The following is a 22,762-nucleotide window of genomic DNA, read 5'->3' as shown; positions in this document are numbered from 1 at the left end:
ATTAGTCACACCAAGAGCTGAAAATCATACAGAGAATCTATGACACATCATCTAAACATGGCCACAACACAAGAACTAGGGCTCACAGTGAAACCACATTTCGTCAGATAATGAAAGAGTATTAGGTTACAAACGATCATTTTCACACCCAAACATGAAATAGACAAGAGGAGTACCATTTATATCTAGTGAAACACATAGCATTGGTTGCATTCTTATCTCTCCAATATACAGTGCATTCGGAAAGTATTCAGACCACTTTTTCCACATTTTGTTACGTTACAGCCTTATTCTATAAAGGATTAAATAGTTTCCCCCCCTCAATCTACACACAATACACCATAATGACAAAGCGAAAACAGGTTTATTGAAATTTAAAATATAAAACAGAAATACCTTTCTTACATAAGTATGAGATTCAAAATTGAGCTCAGGTGCATCCCGTTTCCATTGATCATCCTTGAGATGTTTCTACAACTTGATTGGAGTCCACCTGTGGTAAATTCAATTGATTGGACATGATTTGGAAAGGCACACACCTACCTATATACGGTTCCACAGTTGACAGTGCATGTCAGAGCAAAAACCAAGCCATGAGGTCAAAGGAATTGTCCGTAGAGCTCCGAGACTGGATTGTGTCGAGGCACAGATCTGGGGAAGGGTACCAAAACATTTCTGCAGAATTGAAGGTCCCAAAGAACACAGTGGCCTACATCATTCTTAAATGGAAGAAGTTTCAAACAACCAAGACTCTTCCTAGAGCTGTTCCCTCAGCCAAACTGAGCAATCTGGGGAGAAGGGCTTTGGTCAGGGAGGTGACCAAGAACCCGATGGTCAGTCTGACAGAGCTCTAAAGTTCCTCTGTGGAGTTGGGAGAACCTTCCAGAAGGACAACCATCTCTGCAGTACTCCACCAATCAGGCTTTATGGTAGATTGACCAGACGGAAGCCACTCCTCAGTAGAAGGCACATGACGGCCTGCTTGGAGATTTCCAAAAGGCACCTAAAGGACTCTCAGACCATGAGGAACAAGATTCTCTGGTCTGATCAAACCAAGATTGAACTCTTTGGCCTAAATGCCAAGCATCACATCTGAAAGAAACCTGGCACCATCACTACGGTGAAGCACGGTAGTAGTAGCACCATGCTGTGGGGATGTTTTTCAGCAGCAGGGACTGGGAGACTAGTCAGGACCGAGACAAAGATGAACGGGTCAAAGTACATAGAGATCCTTGATGAAAACCTGCTCCACAGCGCTCAGGACCTCAGACTGGGGCGAAGGTTCACCTTCCAACAGGACAACGACCCTAAGCACACAGCCAAGATAACGCAGAAGTGCCTTTGGGACAAGTCTCTGAAAGTCCTTTAGTGGCCCAGCTAGAGCCTGGACTTGAACCCAATCTAATATCTCTGGAAAGACCTGAAAATAGCGGTGCAGCGACGCTCCCCATCCAATCTCAGAGCTTGAGAAGAGAAGAATGGGAGAAACTCCAAAAATACAAGCTTGTAGTGTCATACCAAAGAAGATTAGAGGCTGTAATCGCTGCCAAAGGAGCTTCAACAAAGTACTGAGTGAAGGGTCTAAATACTTATGTAAAAGTGATATTTCGGTTGTTTTATTTAAACATTTTGCAAAAATGGCCTTTCAATTTGACAGAGTATTTTGTGTAGATCATTGACAAAAAATGACAAATTAAATACATTTTAATCCCAACAAAATGTGGGCAAAAATACTTTCTGAAGGCACTGTAGGTTTAAAACCTCTGAAAAAATGTAATAAGGAATCTTAAAAATGTGACTTTTGGTAGCCTACTGGGAGTGAGAAAAAGAAAAACAGCTGTTTTTAAAAGTAAGAGATTATTACTTTTCCTAATCTAGTCAGGGTTATGATGATTACCCTTCCTGATCTAGTCAGGGTTATGATGATTACCCTTCCTGATCTAGTCAGGGTTATGATGATTACCCTTCCTGATCTAGTCAGGGTTATGATGATTACCCTTCCTGATCTAGTCAGGGCAGCCAAATCTAACTCCATTTAGAGAGAAGAAGGCAAGCAAACTCACTTCATTACATCCTCCTTTTCTTCCCCCTCAGTCTTCTCCTCCTCCCTCTCTCCCTCCTTCTCTTTCTCCTTCTCCTCCTTGTCCTCCTGGCTGCTGCGGTTCACTTGTTGTTGTTGTTGCTGTTGTTGCTGCTGTTGTTGTTGTTGCTGTTGTTGTGTTTGTTGCTGCTGCTGCTGTTGCTGCTGCTGCTGTTGGCCATGCTGTTGGGGTGGAAGAAAAGACAGCAACATTTAGTTAGTTACAAACATGATCCCTGGTAACAGGAAACATGGTGTAAACACGCGCACACAGACGCACAGACTACATGCACACTTCCAGACATGTAAAACATAAGAACCTATATACACACACAAAAACATGAGCCGTGTAGTAGTGTTGAGACTACATGCACACTTCCAGACATGTAAAACATAAGAACCTATATACACACACAAAAACATGAGCCGTGTAGTAGTGTTGAGGTCATTCTGCCATCAATATCAGTAGGTACACCACAAGGACAGCCCATATGCCTTCCTTCATCTGGCACCCAGAACCACTTCCTCTTCCACTTCCTGTCTGTCTGGGCTCAGGTTCATATCATGAAAAAAATACTGTAGACTGCCAAAGACCTGCCACTAACACTGTTATAACTGGTGGAAACTACACTTATTTGAGCATTGTAAAGGACAGTTGCCTCAGTATATGGGAATTGTGCTGTGTGCTAAGGTATTTTTCTGTAAATGGCTTTCTAGCTAGAGGTGAAGCCAATCCAATCCCATGTCTACTCTAATAACAGAGTCATTACATCTAGCTCTGGGCATGGAAACACAAAAAAGGCAGAGAACGAAAGTAAGAGAGGTGGAGGCTAAATCAAAATGGACCTTTCTCAGAGATACCTTCCTCCATTTGAACCATGTCACTAGACTTGATGTCCCACCTCTCTCAAAGATTAACTCAACCCAATGCAAATAAAAGCCATAACACTGATTGATTCTCCAGTGGATAAACATGGTCTCCCTCTCTCTCCCCCTCCCTCTCTCCCTCCCTCTCTCCCTCCCAATGGGAACCTGGAGACAACAAATAGCAGCCCAATCATCTCAATAGACTGCCATTATCTCTATGGAGTCATGCATCTCAACAGACCGAACAGCAAACTCACGGCCATTCACAGGTGTCTTAAATGAGTCAGGCCCAGGCAGGTGATATCTAAAAGCCTGCTACTGTATCTCTGCTACTCTGCTTTACAAACAAAAAAAACAAAAATATTAATCATGGCTGGGCGCTGATTAGCTTTTTTGTTGTTATTACTACGTACTCACCCGCCTCTTGTTCTCTCTCTAGGTGTCATTAACGTTAGCTGTTGTGGTCCTGTTGAGCCATTTCCTCTACTCTCCCATTTCCCTCTCTCTTTTCCTACAAATCTCTCACTCGCCGACTCCCTCGCTATGTTCTCTCCCTGTGTTATTAGCGTTAGCCCCAGTGCTCAAGCAGCTCTGTTAACAAACCCGTAGTGTTTGTGTGCTGAGCTAAACGTTGACTAGCTAGGTAATGAGCTGAGGTGTCTCTGGGAGAAATGAGGAGACACCCAGCCACGACCACAGAAAGGTCGCTGGTTAATTAATGCACCATTTCATTAGCACCCACCACACCACCGTTGGATTAAATGCCTAACACCTGATCTGGGCCTAAGTAATAACTGGGAGCTAATTAGCAATGGAAACCACCTGTTTAAAAAAAATCTCGTCAATACGGACACATTAGTGCTGACACGAAGGGGGAGCACAATGGCACGAGTCACATAATCGGTGTGCTGCTTGCATGATGACCTATCCTCTACTGATCCCACTGCTCAAGACAGAGTCCCATGGGTATGTTACCTCTACATGTAAGTTCTACTGACAAACGTCCTTCACCTAATGCCTTCAAGTGTGGAGTGGTTAGGGGTGTGGTGGTCAGGAAATTTTGGCAGCTGGTGATTGTCAAGCATATAACTGTCGGTCTAACGGTTATTGAAAGTTAACTTCTCTAGGATAGGGGTCAGCATTTTCACTTTGGATGAATAGCGTGCCCAGAGTGAACTGCCTCCTACTCTGTCCCAGATGCTAATATATGCATATCATTATTACTATTGGATAGAAAACGCTCTGAAGTTTCTAAAACTGTTTGAATGATGTCTGTGACTATAACATAACTCATATGGCAGGCAAAAACCTGAGAAAATATCCAAACAGGAAGTGTGAATTCTGATGAATGAACAAACACATTTAGCTTTTCCTGACTTCCACACATAGCCAACAAACCACTGATGCAGACCTATGGAACATCTACATTTTAATAAGTCTAATAAATCCATGTAATATAGACTACACCATCACAATATATCCATTTATTTTAGACGGGTCTAAAGAGGCATGATTTGAAGAAAATGTTGTCTATTTCAGAAGAACAGATAAGCATACTCTGACTTGTCCTTATGTTAGTTCCTGATCTGGCTATGCCATATGGCTGTGGGCTACACTAGTTCATTTAGCTGACAAGATTTGCTTAGAATTCCGTGGCATTACTTTATAGTAGGAATAATACAATTGAACAAAGCTGAATAAAATATAAATATTTTCTCCTAATGATTTGAGGGAGTGTGAACATGCAGTTGTGAGAAGACTGCATGATTCAGGCCTTCATGGTCAAATTACTGCAATGAAACCACTACTAAAGGACACTAATAATAAGAAGAGACATGCTTGGGCCAAGAAACACGAGCAATGGAAATTAGACCAGTGGAAATCTGTTCTTTGGTCTGATGAGTTCAAATTTAAGATTCTTGGTTCCAACTGCAGTGTCTTTGTGAGACGCAGGTGAACGGATGATCTCCGCATGTGTGGATCCAACTGTGAACCATAGAGGAAGAGGTGTGATGGTGCTTTGCTGGTGACACTGTCTGTGATTTATTAGAACTCAAGGTACACTTAACCTGCATGGCTACCACAGCATTCTGCAGCGATACGCCATCCCATTTGGTTTGCGCTTTGTGGGACTATCGTTTGTTTTACGACAGGACAATGACCCAACACCTCCAGGCTGTGTAAGGGCTATTTGACCAAGAAGGCAAGTGATGAGTGCTGCATCAGATGACCTGGCCTCCACAATCACCTGACCTCAACCCAAATGAGATGGTTTGGGATGAGTTGGACAACAACGTGAAGGAAAAGCAGTCAACAAGTGCTCAGCATATGTGGGAACTCCTTCAAGACTGTTGGGAAAACATTCCAGGTGAAGCTGGTTGAGAGAATGCCAAGAGTGTGCAAAGCTGTCATCAAGGCAAAGGGTGGCTACTTTGATGAACCTCAAATATAAAATACATTTTGATTTGTTTAACACTTTTTTGGTTACTACATGATTCCATATGTGTTATTTCATAGTTTTGATATCTTCACTATTATTCTACAACATAGAAAATAGTACAAATAAAGAAAAACCCTTGAATGAGTAGGTGTGTCCAAACTTTTGACTGGTACTGTACACTAAATAATATCTGTGTGAAATTTGTTTTGATTTAGAATGGAACATTATCATGCATGTGTCTCGAAACAGGGGCAGTGAAAGAAACGCATGTCATCTATGCAGTTAAACAGCGAATGGAGGAAGCTTTTCCCGTGGTTCATTTTCATGCCAGCCAGGTAAGCTATCAAATCAAATTTTATTTGTCACATACACATGGTTAGCAGATGTTAATGCGAGTGTAGCGAAATGCTTGTGCTTCTAGTTCCGACAATGCAGTAATAACCAACAAGTAATCTAACCTAACAATTCCACAACTACTACCTTATACACACAAGTGTAAAGGGATAAAGAATATGTACATAAAGATATATGAATGAGTGATGGTACAGAACGGCATAGGCAAGATGCAGTAGATGGTATAGAGTACAGTCTATACATATGAGATGAGTAATGTAGGGTATATAAACATAAAGTGGAATAGTTTAAAGTGGCTAGTGATACATGTATTACATAAAGATGGCAAGATGCAGTAGATGATATAGAGTACAGTATATACATATACATATGAGATGAGTAATGTAGGGTATGTAAACATTATATTAAGTGGCATTGTTTAAAGTGGCTAGTGATACATTTTTACATAATTTCCATCAATTCCCATTATTAAAGTGGCTGGAGTTGAGTCAGTATGTTGGCAGCGGCCACTAAATGTTAGTGGTGGCTGTTTAACAGTCTGATGGCCTTGGGATAGAAGCTGTTTTTCAGTCTCTCGGTCCCTTCTTTGATGCACCTGTACTGACCTCGCCTTCTGGATGATAGCGGGGTGAACAGGCAGTGGCTCGGGTGGTTGTTGTCCTTGATGATCTTTATGGCCTTCCTGTGACATCGGGTGGTGTAGGTGTCCTGGAGGGCAGGTAGTTTGCCCCCGGTGATGCGTTGTGCAGACCTCACTACCCTCTGGAGAGCCTTACGGTTGTGGGCGGAGCAGTTACCGTACCAGGCGGTGATACAGCCCGACAGGACGCTCTCGATTGTGCATCTGTAGAAGTTTGTGAGTGCTTTTGGTGACAAGCCGAATTTCTTCAGCCTCCTGAGGTTGAAGAGGCGCTGCTGCGCCTTCTTCATAACACTGTCTGTGTGGGTGGACCAATTCAGTTTGTCCGTGATGTGTACACCGAGGAACTTAAAACTTTCCACCTTCTCCACTACTGTGCCGTCGATGTGGATAGGGGGGTGCTCCCTCTGCTGTTTCCTGAAGTCCACAATCATCTCCTTTGTTTTGTTGACGTTGAGTGTGAGGTTATTTTCCTGACACCACACTCCGAGGGCCCTCACCTCCTCCCTGTAGGCCGTCTCGTCGTTGTTGGTAATCAAGCCTACCGCTGTAGTGTCGTCCGCAAACTTGATGATTGAGTTGGAGGCGTGCATGGCCACGCAGTCGTGGGTGAACAGGGAGTACAGGAGAGGGCTCAGAACGCACCCTTGTGGGGCCCCAGTGTTGAGGATCAGCGGCGTGGAGATGTTGTTACCTACCCTCACCACCTGGGGGCGGCCCGTCAGGAAGTCCAGGACCCAGTTGCACAGGGCGGGGTCGAGACCCAGGGTCTCGAGCTTGATGACGAGTTTGGAGGGTACTATGGTGTTAAATGCTGAGCTGTAGTCGATGAACAGCATTCTCACATAGGTATTCCTCTTGTCCAGATGGGTTAGGGCAGTGTGCAGTGTGGTTGCGATTGCGTCGTCTGTGGACCTATTGGGTCGGTAAGCAAATTGGAGTGGGTCTAGGGTGTCAGGTAGGGTGGAGGTGATATGGTCCTTGACTAGTCTCTCAAAGCACTTCATGATGACGGAAGTGAGTGCTACGGGGCGGTAGTCGTTTAGCTCAGTTACCTTAGCTTTCTTGGGAACAGGAACAATGGTGGCCCTCTTGAAGCATGTGGGAACAGCAGACTGGGATAAGAATTGATTGAATAGGTCCTTAAACACACAAGCATATAGGCTTGTTGTAAAGATAAACAATGTGCTTAATAATAGGAAAGTTGACAAACAAATATAGTAGGCCTAGTCTATAGAAAGCTGATGGGATCCTCCTCTTTTTAGTAGATGCCATCTCTGTTTTCTCGCGCAATTGCATAACCTGTAGAAATGTTGCGCAACTTGAGCTCACATGAAGTGTTTGATAAAAATTTCTATCACATTTGCATCGATATCAGAGTGATTAGAGGGACAACAGGGTGTTGAGTACCAGGCAGTTAGCAAGTTTGGAAGGCTACTAATGACCATCAGCAGAGCTTGGAGAAGCCTAATTACCGTGACTAAATGGTCACGTGGGATTTGACTGCCTTTATGACTCGTGACCTGGTGTGGCGGTAATACGGTCAAAGCAACAGCCCTAGGAGTGGTTTGAAGTTGTTCGAGTTAAGTTCTATAACTACAGTACCTGGCTCCTGCCACGGCGCCGGTAGTTCCTGCGCACAATGTTCTTGTAGTTCTCGTTCTTTTTGGTCAGGTAGTAGAAGAGGACACATTCTGCCACCGTCTGAAACAAAACATAACATTACTAGGACCTCATCTCCAAAACAAGATGTGAAAAAGACTACTCAAGTGTCAGGCCGATCACTGTGCATGGAGTGAAGGATCTTCCAAACTGTACCTTTCTCTCCAGGAAAGAAGCAATCAGGCCAAAGTTTTTTGGGTGCTGGATGAACCTGTGACACACAGCAGACAGATGAATGCGTTTAAAAAAAATGATCTAATAAATGATCTGGAAGCACTCAGTCTTTTGATATGCAAGTAAATTGAGGAGTGAGTGACGCATGTGTAGTTTGGTTGATGGGAGAAGAGGCTCTCATCAGTGCTGACACCACAACACAGTCCCACATCCATCTCTCCAGAGATATCTCACTCTATTATTCATCTAAAGCATGCTCTCATCAACACTAACCTAGAGCTCCCTCACCATACTTCTATCAGCACATCCTGACTAACATTACTTGATATCCCAATAGGATAACACAGCTAGTACTGAGCATTGCTTACATCTCTTCCAACTCTCTCTTATTGATGTGTTTTTATATGAGGCTGAGCGGACAAGACAATTCAGTCTGCATCACATCCACATCTCTCTCTCTACTTTTCTCTCTCTCCCTCTCTGCACAGGGGAAGCATTTACAGTCTCTGATCTCAGTCTGTGGGTTCGGTTTGGCTGGTTGATGTATCCTTCATTTCTCACAAAGAGGGAAGATTCACTTCCTCAACAACTCCCTGACCTTTGGATAGTTCACAATCTCAGTCTGATTGCTATCAGAAAAACAAAACAATGTTTTGTCTACTACTGCACAGCACACACTCCTGCCATTCTAGGCAGAGTAATTCTACGGTGTGTACAACATACTTCTCGCGGAAGGTGTCCTTCTCCTGTTCGCTCCACATGTTCATGACCTGCCGGTCCTTGTACACCTTCATGGGGTCGTCCATCAGGCCGTTCATGTTGATGAACTTGATGCGCTGCTGCTCGGCGTCAAACAACATGGGAGGGATGACCGCAAGCTGGCGCATTTGCTTCTCGGTGTTCTGACACAAACACGCACCCGCACATGTTTGTAAACAAACAAACAAACACACACACAATCAGACAAACACAGACAAAATGTCTTGGAGTGAGTACACTGTAGTGTACACCAAGGCAGAGCTTTCCAAACATTAGGCTGAGATAAACACAGTGTATAGAGACAGTGGTGGTGAGGCAGTCGAAGCAGTCGTGTTGTGTTAAGTGTGTAAGAGGTCATAAGATGTAGAGGAAGTTTGAGGTCGGGGAGGAGGAGGGGACGAGAGAGACGCTGCACGCTTGGTGTGAGCAGTCAGTTCTTATCCAGATGTAAGGAAACACAGCTTAGTGGGGCTGACCTTACAGAGAAACACTGGTCCTGTACTGTACTCAGTGTGATGACTAGCCTTGTTATTCACAAGCCAGCTCTGCCTTTCCTGTGGAACACTCAGAACACTCCCCCCAACCACGGTCAGAGTAAAACCTCTTTGGTTGTGCAAGTGGCAGAACTATAGTCTATTTACTCAGTGTGTGTATTTGTGCATCTGTCTGGATCACACTTCACAAATCATCACATGCTTCCTGAACTAGTTTTAAGTGTTATGCAGCTACAGTAACTGTGTCCTGTAACTTACGCATGACAAATACATTAGTGCTTGAGTGAGTCAAGCAACAAGCATGACAAGAACACTGTATATTGAGAGATGGGAGAAATGGCTGGTCAAGAGGGGAGAGAGGATGGAAGGAGAGGTGAAGAGCGGAAGGTGAAGTGTAAGAGCTCACCTCTTGCTCTGATATGCCGTCAACGATCTCAGAGACCTCGTGTTCACTGCGGGCTGCAGATGAGGCCAGTCCTCCTCCACGCTGCCCCACCCGGCTGCTCCACACAGGGGGAACACAGAGGACATGTCAACACACTGCAGGTACTGGAACTGAGCTCTTCCTTCTTTGACATCACACACACACACACTTCTGTCCATACTGTAATGGACACAATATAATCAGACTTTGTTTTAACAGAATGGAATCTCTTATGTTTTAAATACAGCACACTAGACTCTCCCCAACCTAGAATATTGAGGAGGAGCAGGAGGCCCCGGGGCCTTGACTCACCTCTGCATGCGCTCCTGCAGCTCTCTCTGCTTGCGGATCTCAGGGAACTGTTTCTCGTAGTACTCTCGCACCTTGCTCTCCTTAGCCCGGCGCCGGGGGTTGTTTTCAATGCGCTCCACCTTCTTCTCCCAGGCCTCCATCAGATGGTCATAGCGCTGGCAGAACTTCTGTTCCTGAGAAGATGAACAACCAGGTCAATCACCATTTCAAAGAACATAACTCATACCAAATAACAAGTGTCCCTTTTTCTCCTCATATCAGGATGTCATTAAAACGTCTGAAATAGCATGTGCCACAAACCAGAATTCAAAGGAAATATGCCTAGTAGTTGAGCAACGTGAAATTAGTGAAAAGACCAGTAATACACTCTATTAATATGCTGTTGTTCCTACCAACTCATCATACTGTACTCAGGTTGCCTTCTCTAGCCCTATTCCCGTGGAAGGTGACTATGGTGATGTACATAATTGTTTACATGTGCTCTATTCCCTCCTCTCGGTTTCTTTAGTCCTCTAATCTCTTCTCCCTCTCGGTCTTCTCAGCATGCTTGTCCACGCAGCATACTGCACTGTGCTTCTGCAGAGACTGAATGTAACCTTGAGTCATGACAAGAACAGAACTCCATATTTTCCCAGCTCCTCAGTGGGGCAGGCAGTAAAGCAAACCATTAACCCTGGAGGAGACATAGGCTTCTGAAGCCTCTTAAAACATGTCTCCGCAGGCCGCACTCTGCAACTATCTCCTCTCCTGTCTGGAGCTGGCCTGGGACCTCTACTCACACTAAACACCATGACTGGATAGTGGATACATGACTTTGCAGCACAAGGCTCATCAAACAGTGCTATGGGGCAGTGGGTGTGCCCCTCTATACATTACAGTCTAGATACGGTTACTGCATTTAGAGTTAGGGGTTAGTGTAACTGTGCCATAGAATTATTCCCAATGTCCTTTTACTGATGCACAGATGTGAAGCATGGTTCTTAAACATAGTGTATCCCTGTGGAAATATATTACACAGGAACAGTCAGGGCTTGATTTGTGGTAAAGATTTTCTGTCAGGGCGGGTGATTTCTAGGATGTCTGCCTAACTCGGACTACAGAGTCTGGACAATCGATAGCAGGGTTATTTATAGCCCTGCCCGCTGCCTCGGTCCTGCTGAATCACAGACAGAGACAGACAGACAGACAGACAGACAGAGACAGACAGAGACAGACAGAGACAGACAGAGACAGACAGAGACAGACAGAGACAGACAGAGACAGACAGAGACAGACAGAGACAGACAGAGACAGACAGAGACAGACAGAGACAGACAGAGCAGTGGTGATTCTCCTGTACTATCTGCTATCTCCTAACCAGACAGGAAGCAGACTTGATGTGAGAGGAAAAAGTCCTGGGAGAGCTGAATGTTTTAGACCTTTCATTTTTCAAAAGCAGTAACAGCCGTGCTCCAAAACTGCATAGGACTAGCTACTGCTACAGGGTTACTAAAGAACAGGCACAAGGGCCCAGAGCTCTTTTTGCCTTTGGAACATGGACACTGTCTTCCAAGGAGCTTCTGGCCCAGTTTCAATCTGGTCATCGGTCATAGAGCAGTCCCAGCAGAGAAGCACACTGTTCTATACTCACCCACTGCTTACGAGCATGATTTCTCCTCTTGAAGTAAAGAATGAGTTTCTTCCTCATCGCCTGGTTTCTGTAAAGGGGGAAGTAAGGAGAAAGAGGGATAAATAAAAGAGGCAGTTGGAATGGGAGAACAGACAGAGAAGTGGAAAATCAACACAAATATTGCTGAAAATGAATTGATTTTGGTGAAGGATAAAATAAATACGTATTTATTTTGATGATTTCACACATTCAATGATTGGTGCTCTTATGTCAACAACAATAAGCCTCTGTGAGCACACGGTGTGGCTTACATGTTCCGCTTTCCAGGTATGAACTCCATCTTATCCCCTACACACACACACACACACACACACACACACAACACAGGCATGCAACGCCTGTCCCTATTGGGGTTTAATACCGGGAACCAGGTTACAGAGAATTACAGAGATTTCCTGCCCAAATCTACTCCTGTTTCCCGGGATAAATAACTGCGAGTAAAACAGTAAATTATAATAAATGACTTCTATGAACAGCATGACATGAAATGGAACTGTTCAATTATATGCAATGTCCTAACCTGGCTTCTCTACGGCCTTCTCTGCTCTGCTATCTGCATGATCAATCATCAATGCTGAGGGTGGGGACAGACGGCGCATCTCAGTACGGAGCGCAGTTCACAAAGCATGTATCATCTCATCAGCTGGTAACTTTCTCCTTCTGAAAATGCTACAGTAATATTAGGACTAATATATCTTAATGCGCATCTAATTTACACATCTCCATCTGGCTTTCGGAGGTTAACTTCTTTTTTAATTGTGAAGACATGTTTACATTGCATCTGCAGAGTTATGACTCAAATATTATTATCTCTCCAACAATTCCATTCAAACTGCATCCAAAATAGATAATCCTGTTCAAGATTGACATACACTGACATACAAAATATTAGGAACACTTCTTTCCATGACATAAACTGACCAGGAAGAAATCCAGATGAAAGCTACGATCCCTTATTGATGTCACTTGTTAAATCCACTTCAATCAGTGTAGATGAAGGGGAGGAGACAGGTTAAAGAAGGATTTCTAAGCCTTGAGACAAATGAGAAATGGATGATGTATGTGTGCCATTCAGAGGGTGAATGGGCAAGACAAAAGATTTAAGTGCCTTTGAACGTTGTATGGTAGTAGGTGCCAGGCACACCGATTTGAGTGTCAAGAACTACAATGCTGCTGGGTTTTTCACGCTCAACAATTTCCCGTGTGTATCAAGAATGGTCCACCACCCCAAGGACATCCAGCCAAATTGACACAGCTTTGGAGGCAATTAAGTCAACATGGGCCAGCATCCCTGTGGAACGCTTTCGACACCTTTTAGATTCCATCACAGAACGCAGTCTAAAGTGCGCTGTCCAGGCGGAGATAGACATGTACACATGTCTGATGTACAGATGTACTGATAGATGTTAGAAATGCACAGAGGAAAAAGCAAGCTTCTGTAACTGATGCACACACACATTTAAAAACATTAACGTGTGTATGTAAATTGTAAACGTATTTTGTCTGTAATGTCTTTTTCATCATGTGTCAGACCCCAGTAAGACTAGCTGTCGCCATTGGCGTCAGCTAATGGGGATCCTAATAAATCAAATCAAGGCCAGACCAGGGCTGACAGATGAAGTCCTATAGAGACAGACGTGGCATTGTGCTCCGTACACTAGATGGTGGAAGGAGAGATCAGCTGCTCTGGACCGTTTCAATAGGTTTCGTTTGTCCAACACTAAGAGTGCACCGTATTCCTGAGAAATCACAGTACAATGTAAACAGCACCAAAAACATGAGGCATGTGGAAATTATAGTTATGCAAAAAGGGTTTTCATGTTGATATGTGCCACACTAAAGATGCAAGCATGGTCCATGTTCCCGTTCTGTAATGTGTGTAAGATTACAGTGAAAAATAAACAATACATTTATTTGAACCTTTATTTAACTAGGCAAGTCAGTTAAGAACAAATTCTTATTTACAATGACGGCCTACCCCGGCCAAACCCAGACGATGCTGGGACAATTGTGCGCCGCCCTATGGGACTCCCAATCACGGCCAGATATGATACAGCCTGGATTCGAACCAGGGACTGTAGTGACGCCTCTTGTACTGAGATGCAGTACCTTATACCGCTGCACCACTAGTGAGCTACCTGTGGATATATTTCCATGGATTTATATATTCTAGGTTCTGAAATACTGAACACTGGCTATTGGCCCCAACGTTGAGTCAGTGTGGGAGATGAGAGGGGTAGTGGACAGAGGAAGCAGAGAGGTTAAGTAGGGTAGGGTGGGGGGGTGGGGGTGGTGTCTATGAATCTGGTACTCATCTTTCTCAACAGGGACGGGGGCCAAAGTTATCAAACCGGTTAGGGGCACCACAAAGAAGTCAATTGTGATGGATCAAAGCTATACAGCGCTATTTAATAGCACACACCCTTTCTGATCAAACAGTGCTGGGATCAAACAGAGTAGAGAAAGAGGGGCAGTGAAGGGAGGATGTCAGTTAAAATGTAATGTGTGTAACATTTCCTTCACTTACATTGCAAAACAACAAAAGTGCAGTATAAATTCATTTCCACAAAAAATGACCAAAATGTGTTGTCAGAGAGCAATCACAAGGTTAAATAACTGATTCAGTGCACTACCAGAGCTATAAAGACTGCATGCGTGGCTGACACTGAAACATTGATGGTCTGTGGTCGTTTGTTGGGATGGGACTCTCTAGAATAGATGAGAAGGAGCGCAGTAATGGCATTTAGGACCATAGCAATCCCACTGAGCCCACAGGGACAGATGATATACACTCAGACAAACACACACACACGTACATTAGCATAAACCCAGTGCCTTTACCCCAGAGGGTGGGCTAACTTACATTTTGATGTTGTCATGGTACTGCTTGGTGTCAGATGGCTGGTTGTACAGAGGCTGAGAGGGGAGGGAGCGAGAGAGAAAGAGAGAGAGCGATGAAAGTGTTACTGATGTAGCCAGAGGTGGGAATTCAGTTTCACAGCAGCATGGAACATGAAGGCTACGAGGTTTATACACACACACACACACCTACAGCTTCTACACTCCCTTCTCTGCCCCCTGTCTGGTGTCATTGCAAAGCTACAATGCCAGATGCAGTAACAACATTCACCCATTACATTCTACCAACAACATGTTGAATATCTGAGATTGAACAGAGTCTGACAGAGAAATTATGGTGTGATATCATACTGCTTTATACAAATATCCGAGGTCTGACAAAAAATTTGCCTCAGATTTTGTACCATCAATCAATAACTCAACCAACTGAACCATCAAATTATATTTATTAATTAATCTATCATGCATTTAATCAATCGCACAAAATGAATGAATACGTATGCAAGAAAGTGTGAAACAAAGGCTGTTGTGAGGCTCATTTGGGCATCGCCCTGAGTTCCATAGTACTATATAACTGTTACTGCTGTGCCAAGCAGAATGACAACATGACATCCTAATCCAGCCCTTCTCAAGACTGTTCTCAAGAGACTCATAAGTGGAAAAAGTCCATCTTTGGGTAAAATTAGTTGGTTCAAAACAAACAAAAACATTTTTATTTCATTACACAAGGGAGTTAAAAAAAGTTGAGGAAAACAATGGATGACAAACAGCTTTCATGGGTCAAACGAATCTGAAATAGTAAAATAACTGGACCACAGAAACAACTATTTCACTCTCATTCCCGAACAGAAAACTAAACCCACATCATGCTCTCTTTCCAGGGCTTGCTACGCATCTTTGAATTCAGACAAACTCCTCCTCATCCTCCTCCGTTACTTATCCCTCCTCCCCAAGGTCAAATAATGCAAAAATTTGACGTTGCAAAATGTTTTATTCAGGTGACCATTAAGAGGTGAGAAAACAGCAGAGACTCACCAGTTCTACTCGGGGTCCCAGTCCTTCCAGAATCCTGTGCGCTTCCTCTGCCTTTTTCTGAGGAGACACAACACACACAACACATTCAGCACATGTCAACAACAAAGCCTCACGTCTCCCATCACCAAGGCAACGCAGCAGCCTGCTCACTCAATCACTGACGTTTGGATGGGCACTCTGGATGCAGCAACTATTATTAGAGCTTTTAACACAAGGCAGCACCTCGCCTCAGCTCCCTCTCGTTTCTCCTCTCCTGGATAAAAGATTACTCACCTCCCCGAGCACAGATTCCAGGAGAGAGAGAAGGGTAGAGCGAGAGCACGCAGGAGAGGGAGCGTGAGAAAGAGCGAGTAAGACTGTATGGCTGCAGTGCTTCTCCAATAAGGGACATCTGACAAAACAGAGAGAAAGATCTCACCTCCTAGTGTGCTTAGGTTGTGGTCTCAGACTGAGTGAGTGAGCGAGGCAGCAGGTAGCCTTGTGGTTAAGAGCATTGTGCAAGTAACCAAAAGTTTGCTTGTTCGAATCACAGAGCCGACTAGGTGAAACATCTGTCACTGTGCCCACTGCCCACTTAACCCCAATTGCGTCTAAGTCGCTCTGGATAAGTGTCTGCTAAATGACTGAAATGTCAAATGTAGAGTGAGAAGAGAGAGAGGGAAGCTCACCCACATCGCTGTGCCTCTATCACAGATGATCTCTACACATTTATATTTAGCCATGCCCATGCCACACGCACTCGCTCCCTCTCCCTCTCCTCTGTACCTTTCTCTCTGGTTCATTGATCCGATAGATTCTCCTTAGTGACACCTTCATTCTCATATTGTACTGATATAAATCTGCAAGACTAAGGACATATCAAAGACTCAATGACATTGGCAACAAAGAGAAGGGAATACATGTGTACGCTAAATTCAGATGGTGCAATGATAACACTGTTGATCAACATGGAGCTTTGACACACTAGGGTTCCTCCTCCAATCCATCTCAGCCAGTCACACCTGAGATTAAATTGGCAGCCAGTGATTGTGAGTGAGGCTGGACCAACTCAGATGCCCCCTAGTGCTTAGACAGGAGTACTGTAACTGGAGCAGAAAACTAACAGCTGTTCTTCGCTCACAGAAGCCTTTCCAGTCCATAGAAAAAGGAAATATGGGCTACATCATAAGAAATACGTAATTAAAATGAGAGGGTTTAATATTGGCACAAGCAAAGAGGGAAGGTGCAGTGACTTGAGAGATCTCTCTGTACCTGGGATAGTGGGACTGGGATAGTGCAGTTCCAGTGACTCACGGTTGTCTCTCTTGTATTTGTGTCCAAGGCAGCCATTTTCTAATATGAGATGGTGAACTTGAGTGGTGTCGCCTATGGCGTTGACAAAGGCCTGTGGCTGTATACCTGTCGCTGAGAGACGAGGTGACACTAAGCCCACAGAGACAGATGACACCAGGCCTGACAGAGGAACGCTTCTGCTGAGACTGGAGTCATTACAGCCAGGTGCTGAAACACACACGTATCCAAGACAAACACCAACACCCATGCCTTGCCTTCTTCACATATACTTAAGGATCACACAGGTTGCACCGAATGTGGATCTCCCCGTTCGTCTACCGATCGTTCAGTGAACTGTTGTCTGATGCACGATTCTACCTCTGTTCAGAGATCATAAGTACTCTGGGCAGGCAAATGCTATTGGTGTGTCTGACTGAGCCTTTATATGATATGCAAAAAAAAAAAAAAACGAGAGACAGAGACCAGTGTGGTGGTGGTGGTGGTCTGCAGCACTCAGTGTTAGTAGTGATAGGGGGGTAAAAAAACACTACAGTACATATTGCTATATTATTTGTGACTATATTATAGATCGATACTTTGACTCCAAGTATCTATGTGTTTTGTTGGTAGGTAGGTAGCGTTAGCTGCCGCTAGTCTGCTGTACCTGCGTCAAAACGCTGGTATTTTTCATCCTATAGCTTGTTCTCCATCTTCTTTTTAAATAGCGAGACAACATGATTTAAGCCCATTTATTTCCATGACTGATATAAACTCATTTTCTCACGCTCTCTCATCTCACGACAGCAGATGTTTGAAACACCAAATTGCAATAAAAGTGCAGTGTAAAATCACAATACAATAAGAGAATCGCAATACACATCGTATCGACACCGAAGAATGGTGACAATATTGTATCGTGAGGTCCCTGGCAATTCCTAGTGTGGTGGAGGTGGGGCTCAGCAGCACTCAGTGGAGTGGAAAGTGTTCCAGAGTTCAGGGACATTGGATGAGTCATCCTGACACTTCCAGGCTTTAAGATCATCACTCCTTCTGCATGGATTGAGTGGTGCCATCATTACTCAGCTCTGAGCTGGTAAGTATATGGGGTGAAAGGTATACAGTAATATTGTCGGTCAACAGGTCTCTTTTAGACCATTCAATTGTTTCTATTATAGAATATTACTTTACTTCAAGAGTTGACCTTCCTTAAGATGATTCTGACCCGGCCCGGCAAGGAAATGTACAGAGGTCCTGCCCCTTACACATACAGGGCATCATCTGTGGTCGGCATAATGAGTGGGAAAAGACTCCTTATATACCATTGCAATCTACACAAACATGTTTATACAGTTTTGTGTATCCGTATGCAAGGAACACTGCTTACCACTAGGTGGACTAAGAGTATTGGAAATGAATGCATTATTAACTACAGCTAGATAATATCCTACTCAATCTGTTTTGATTGACCTAGATTTCTATGAAATCCTTGCGTTCTAAAATTGGAAACGTAAAAATGTTGACCTAATTTTTAAAAATGTATTTGGATTGCTGCCAGACTAATGTTACTGAGAAACATGAGTAAGGTAGAGAAACATTAGTAAGGTGTGTGTGGGGGGGGGGTTCTGTCTGAGGGTGTGAGTGTCTCATTCTCAACACTTACAATCAAGCAATTTCTGTGAACCCAATAACACCGTATGGAGTCCAAAAAAACAAACACTATTTCAGTCATACAGAAACATTCATTCAAAGGAAGTCTGGTTTTGCTCATTATCTTACATCACTACCACCCCATCAACTAGGATCATGATGAACCAGGGGGTATAGCTAGCTCACATAATGCAGTCAATACATGTATTCTAACGTTGACCAACCTGTGAGGTGATTTAGGAATGAACACTGACTACAGCCATTACAGGCTGAGCACTGATTGAGACACACATATTTACACACAGAGAGAGCAGTGTGTGTTGGGGCATTTGAAATGATTTCAGTATTCTAATAATGTCCTTATATCTTTTAAGAAACTTCAATGGAGACTTGCTCGAGAGAGACTGTGTGCTGCACTCTGTTTGTTTCAGAAGAACGGTGGGGGAGGGGCGTGACAGGGCCAGGGCCTGGTGTGTGTGACAGTCTATGTGTGGCACAGAGAGAGAAAAAAAAGAGAAAGAGAGAAAGAGAGTATTTAGACAAACTTGTTGCTGCCATAGGTTATCTATCACACCACCTGATGGTGCTCGTCTTGACTGCATCAAATAATTGTAAAGTAGCCAGCTAGCTACAGTAGCCAGCTAAGTTAGCCAGCTGCTAGCTAAAGTAGCAAGGCTAATTGAGGCTTTTTTGCTCTGCTCCCCGTCCAATGTCTATAACAACTCCATTCTTATGAAACATCCTACCTCTTGGTTGATTATTTTAGTCTACCACTTCTCATTTAGCCAACTTAATTCTGTAATTGTAATTCCATTTTGTATTGATTAGAAATCTCCCTCTTCACTTGCTACACATGGAGCCTCTGAATGCAGCAACGCTTTGATTGACTGACAATAACAACAAGCTACACGTGTGAAACGAGTGGAGGCTGCCGGTGAATCTTTTTAATGGGGCGCACTCATACAAACTGTCATTAAACAACAACAAAAAATGTAATGCTTTATCCTTGTAGGCTATGTAACAATGTCACATAGATAATTGTATTCCATTTGAGACAAAGACTGTATACTCTCCAAGTGATTGAATACTAGCATCCGTTCGGATATTCAAATATTTGAATAACCGTGCCCATCCCTAGCGTGTGTGTGATGGTACTGACCCTGTTCTCGTCATAGATGATCTGCACCAGGCTGCGGTGCTTGGCCTCGCTGGGCGGGGGGGAGATCATAGACCGCTCCGGCTCCTGGGGCTTCGCTGCCTCCTCCTCCAGCTGTTGCTGCAGGTCACAAACACAAACACTCAGGATTACTGGGGAACACAGTGTGTAGACAAGATGTCCCTTTGACTCAGGTTGGGAGAGAAGAATATGCAAGAGAAAGATGACAGATAAAGGTTATCACAAGCTGTGAACAAAGGAGAAATCCCTGATCCTGCAGCACCCTTGTGCTTCTCTGTTTCTGTGGAGACAGGTCACTAGGGAAGTGTGTGTGTGTGTGTGTGTGTGTGTGTGTGTGTGTGTGTGTGTGTGTGTGTGTGTGTGTGTGTGTGTGTGTGTGTGTGTGTGTGTGTGTGTGTGTGTGTGTGTGTAACCCCGCCCCCGCGCGCTACACATCATCTCCAGAAATGATGAACCTAACTGTCCTACTAGCTGTAATAGCTATTAAGTCCCATGGGTCCAGTTAACCAAAGGGTTACCACAACATGGTGTAACAAAGCCAGCCAGGGCTGGCCGCATGCCAGAGAGGAGAGAGAGTAGGACTGAGGAGACAAAGTATCTCTTAGGTCAAGAGGATACGCCATTTTCCCTTTGTCGGCCAACACAACACCCATCCTGTACTGGAAAGCCTTGCTTTTCCAACTCCCTGGGCAATATCTTGGTGGATTTTAATGAGCGATTAAAAACAGGAGAACAGGCCACAGGACAGAGCCTATAGCCAAAGCAATGGCACAGCAGCATCCACTGAACTGATCCATTACATCCGTGACGTGTATTTAGTGGGAACATTATGGCCTCCTCACAGCACAACCAGAATCTTAGATCTGCAATAACTGACATAATCAGGGTTTATTACAGCTTCAAGTAACATTTCAAAAGTGGTATGATCCAATAAACAGGATAGGTAAGTAGGAATAATAAGAACAGCAGTATAAACAGACTAGGGGCAGTGCTGGTCGTCTGTGGCAGCAGGGCTGCAGATGTGAGTGGTACAGTCAGAGGTTTTAGTGAAGCTGCTTCTCTGGGGGCTAGGGCTCCTTGTCAATGTGCTACTGCATGCTCTGCAGGGAGGTGATCTACAGTAGAGCCAGTCTCCTTCCCCCCTCCCCTCCCCCAGAAAAAGGCCTGGGCCAGGGCCTCAGCAGGGGGAGAGAGAGAGCTGGCCCTGGGCCCTCAGGATCATCCTGGGCCCCAATTGGGATGGATAAGCAGCTGGGGAGGAAAACGCACACATTCCCAGAACCTCCCCCTTCCAAACCCACGGCAGAGTAAAATAAAATAAACCAACTGTCCTGAGCCTGGCTGACAACACAGGCTGACTGTAACCGGAGTCCCAGCCCCCACTCTCTGCCAGAACTCTTTAAATAAAGTTTTACCACACCACTTAATTGCTCCAGATGTTTTAATGCTTGGAGAGAGCTGAAGAGAGGAAAGCGTTAAGGCGGGGGGAGGGGTGGTTGCGCTGTAAAAAAATAAATAAATAAATAAAAACATCCATAAAAAGCATAGTGTGTGTTGAGGGAAGGGATAGGGAGGGGGCTTGACTTGTTTTTCTAGGTAGCAGAGCGTACTCTTTCAATCATTCACTAGGCTTCGTCACTAACCCCCCCCCCCCATCCCTCCTCTACCCACCCCCCTACACCTCCCACAGTGGACCGTGCCATGGTTTACAGGTGGCTTAGATTTACGAAGCAGCATTTTGAGTGCCAGCCAAAGGAGAGACTTGAGGGGGGAGAGCTGCACCATAGAGCTCTTCTATAAAACATGACGTGGCAGGCGGCCAAGAGGAAGGCCGCGAGGAAGAAATATGAGTGATTTAACAGTCACAAAACTTCCATCATAATCCTCCTTTCCCCCGGGGGAAGCTGTTATTTATGGCTTTATATATTATTTTTAACCTACTTTTCTCCTAAAAGAAGAAGAGAGGAAGGAAAAGCAGAAGAGAACACAGCTGCCTAGAAGCAGAGCACTGTGGCAGGCTGTGTGAGCCCTAACTACAGTAACTCAATACAATAATTACAGCAATACAGCCATGTCTGGTCTAAAGGCTTTACTGTGTGAAGATCCACTGAAGACAGGCAATGAGAGGGATACTAGATTTAAATACAGATGGAAACATTTTCAGGAAGACTGCTGGAACTGCCAGAGAACAAGCTGACGGTAGAAACAGTGCAGGCCACATACTTTCACAGAACCATTCAGGTTCAATGAGAAGTAATGACACTGATAGACACATTTGGGTCATCCTTAGAAGATAAAGCATATAGATTGCATCAAATTGAAAAACAGTCAACTAAGCACACAGTCTCATAATGACAAACAGCGACAAGCACCAAACAAACCGGAGAGAACAGGACCTACAATATAGCCCATGGTTGTACGGTACCTGTACCTGTTTCTTGCGTAGCTTGCAAATCTGCTGCTCCACCATGGTGATCTCCCGGTCAACACGGTCCATGTTCTGGATGAGCTCCTCCTTGGAGAAGCGGGCTGGCACCAGGTCCAGATCGTGGTCCATCTGGCCCGGGCTGACGGGGGAGATGGGCTCCAGCTTCCCCATGGAGCCTCCCCGGTCCTGGAGGGAAATAGAGGTGAGAGAGGATGTTAACTCAACAGTTTATTGGTGTTTCACAATACCAACACTGTTTACATAGTACATTCTGCATATTGTCATGTTGCTCGGCAAACAGATGTCACGTTCCTGACCTGTTTTCTTTTATTTTGTCTTGTATTTATTTAGTTGGTCAGGGCGTGAGTTGGGTGTGATTTTCTATGTTGGGATTTTGTGTTCGGCCTGGTATGATTCTCAATCAGAGGCAGCTGTCAATCGTTGTCCCTGATTAAGAATCATAGTAAGG

General features: G+C 44.4%; 1 protein-coding gene across 11 annotated transcripts in view; it reads right to left on the bottom strand.

Annotated features, from left to right (window-relative positions):
• Nucleotides 1-22,762, bottom strand: part of LOC129853338 (nuclear receptor corepressor 2-like) — a 191,610-nt gene that overhangs the window by 52,983 nt on the left and 115,865 nt on the right. For 6 of the 11 annotated variants that reach the window (XM_055919266.1, XM_055919277.1, XM_055919274.1 and 3 more), the window contains exons 5-15: nt 22,291-22,479; nt 19,848-19,964; nt 15,770-15,826; nt 14,739-14,791; nt 11,837-11,903; nt 10,207-10,379; nt 9,877-9,973; nt 8,941-9,119; nt 8,200-8,254; nt 7,987-8,085; nt 2,064-2,263 (exon numbers count right to left, since the gene is read on the bottom strand). In XM_055919266.1, the coding sequence (XP_055775241.1) occupies nt 2,064-2,263; nt 7,987-8,085; nt 8,200-8,254; nt 8,941-9,119; nt 9,877-9,973; nt 10,207-10,379; nt 11,837-11,903; nt 14,739-14,791; nt 15,770-15,826; nt 19,848-19,964; nt 22,291-22,479 (1,286 nt within the window). The remainder of the gene's footprint in view (nt 1-2,063; nt 2,264-7,986; nt 8,086-8,199; nt 8,255-8,940; nt 9,120-9,876; nt 9,974-10,206; nt 10,380-11,836; nt 11,904-14,738; nt 14,792-15,769; nt 15,827-19,847; nt 19,965-22,290; nt 22,480-22,762) is intronic. The other 5 variants (XM_055919271.1, XM_055919275.1, XM_055919272.1 and 2 more) reach the window with 4 other exon arrangements.

This window comes from Salvelinus fontinalis, chromosome 4 (genome assembly GCF_029448725.1).
Source record: "Salvelinus fontinalis isolate EN_2023a chromosome 4, ASM2944872v1, whole genome shotgun sequence".
NCBI classification, from domain to species: domain Eukaryota; kingdom Metazoa; phylum Chordata; class Actinopteri; order Salmoniformes; family Salmonidae; genus Salvelinus; species Salvelinus fontinalis.
This window is presented reverse-complemented; position numbering and strand designations above follow the sequence as displayed.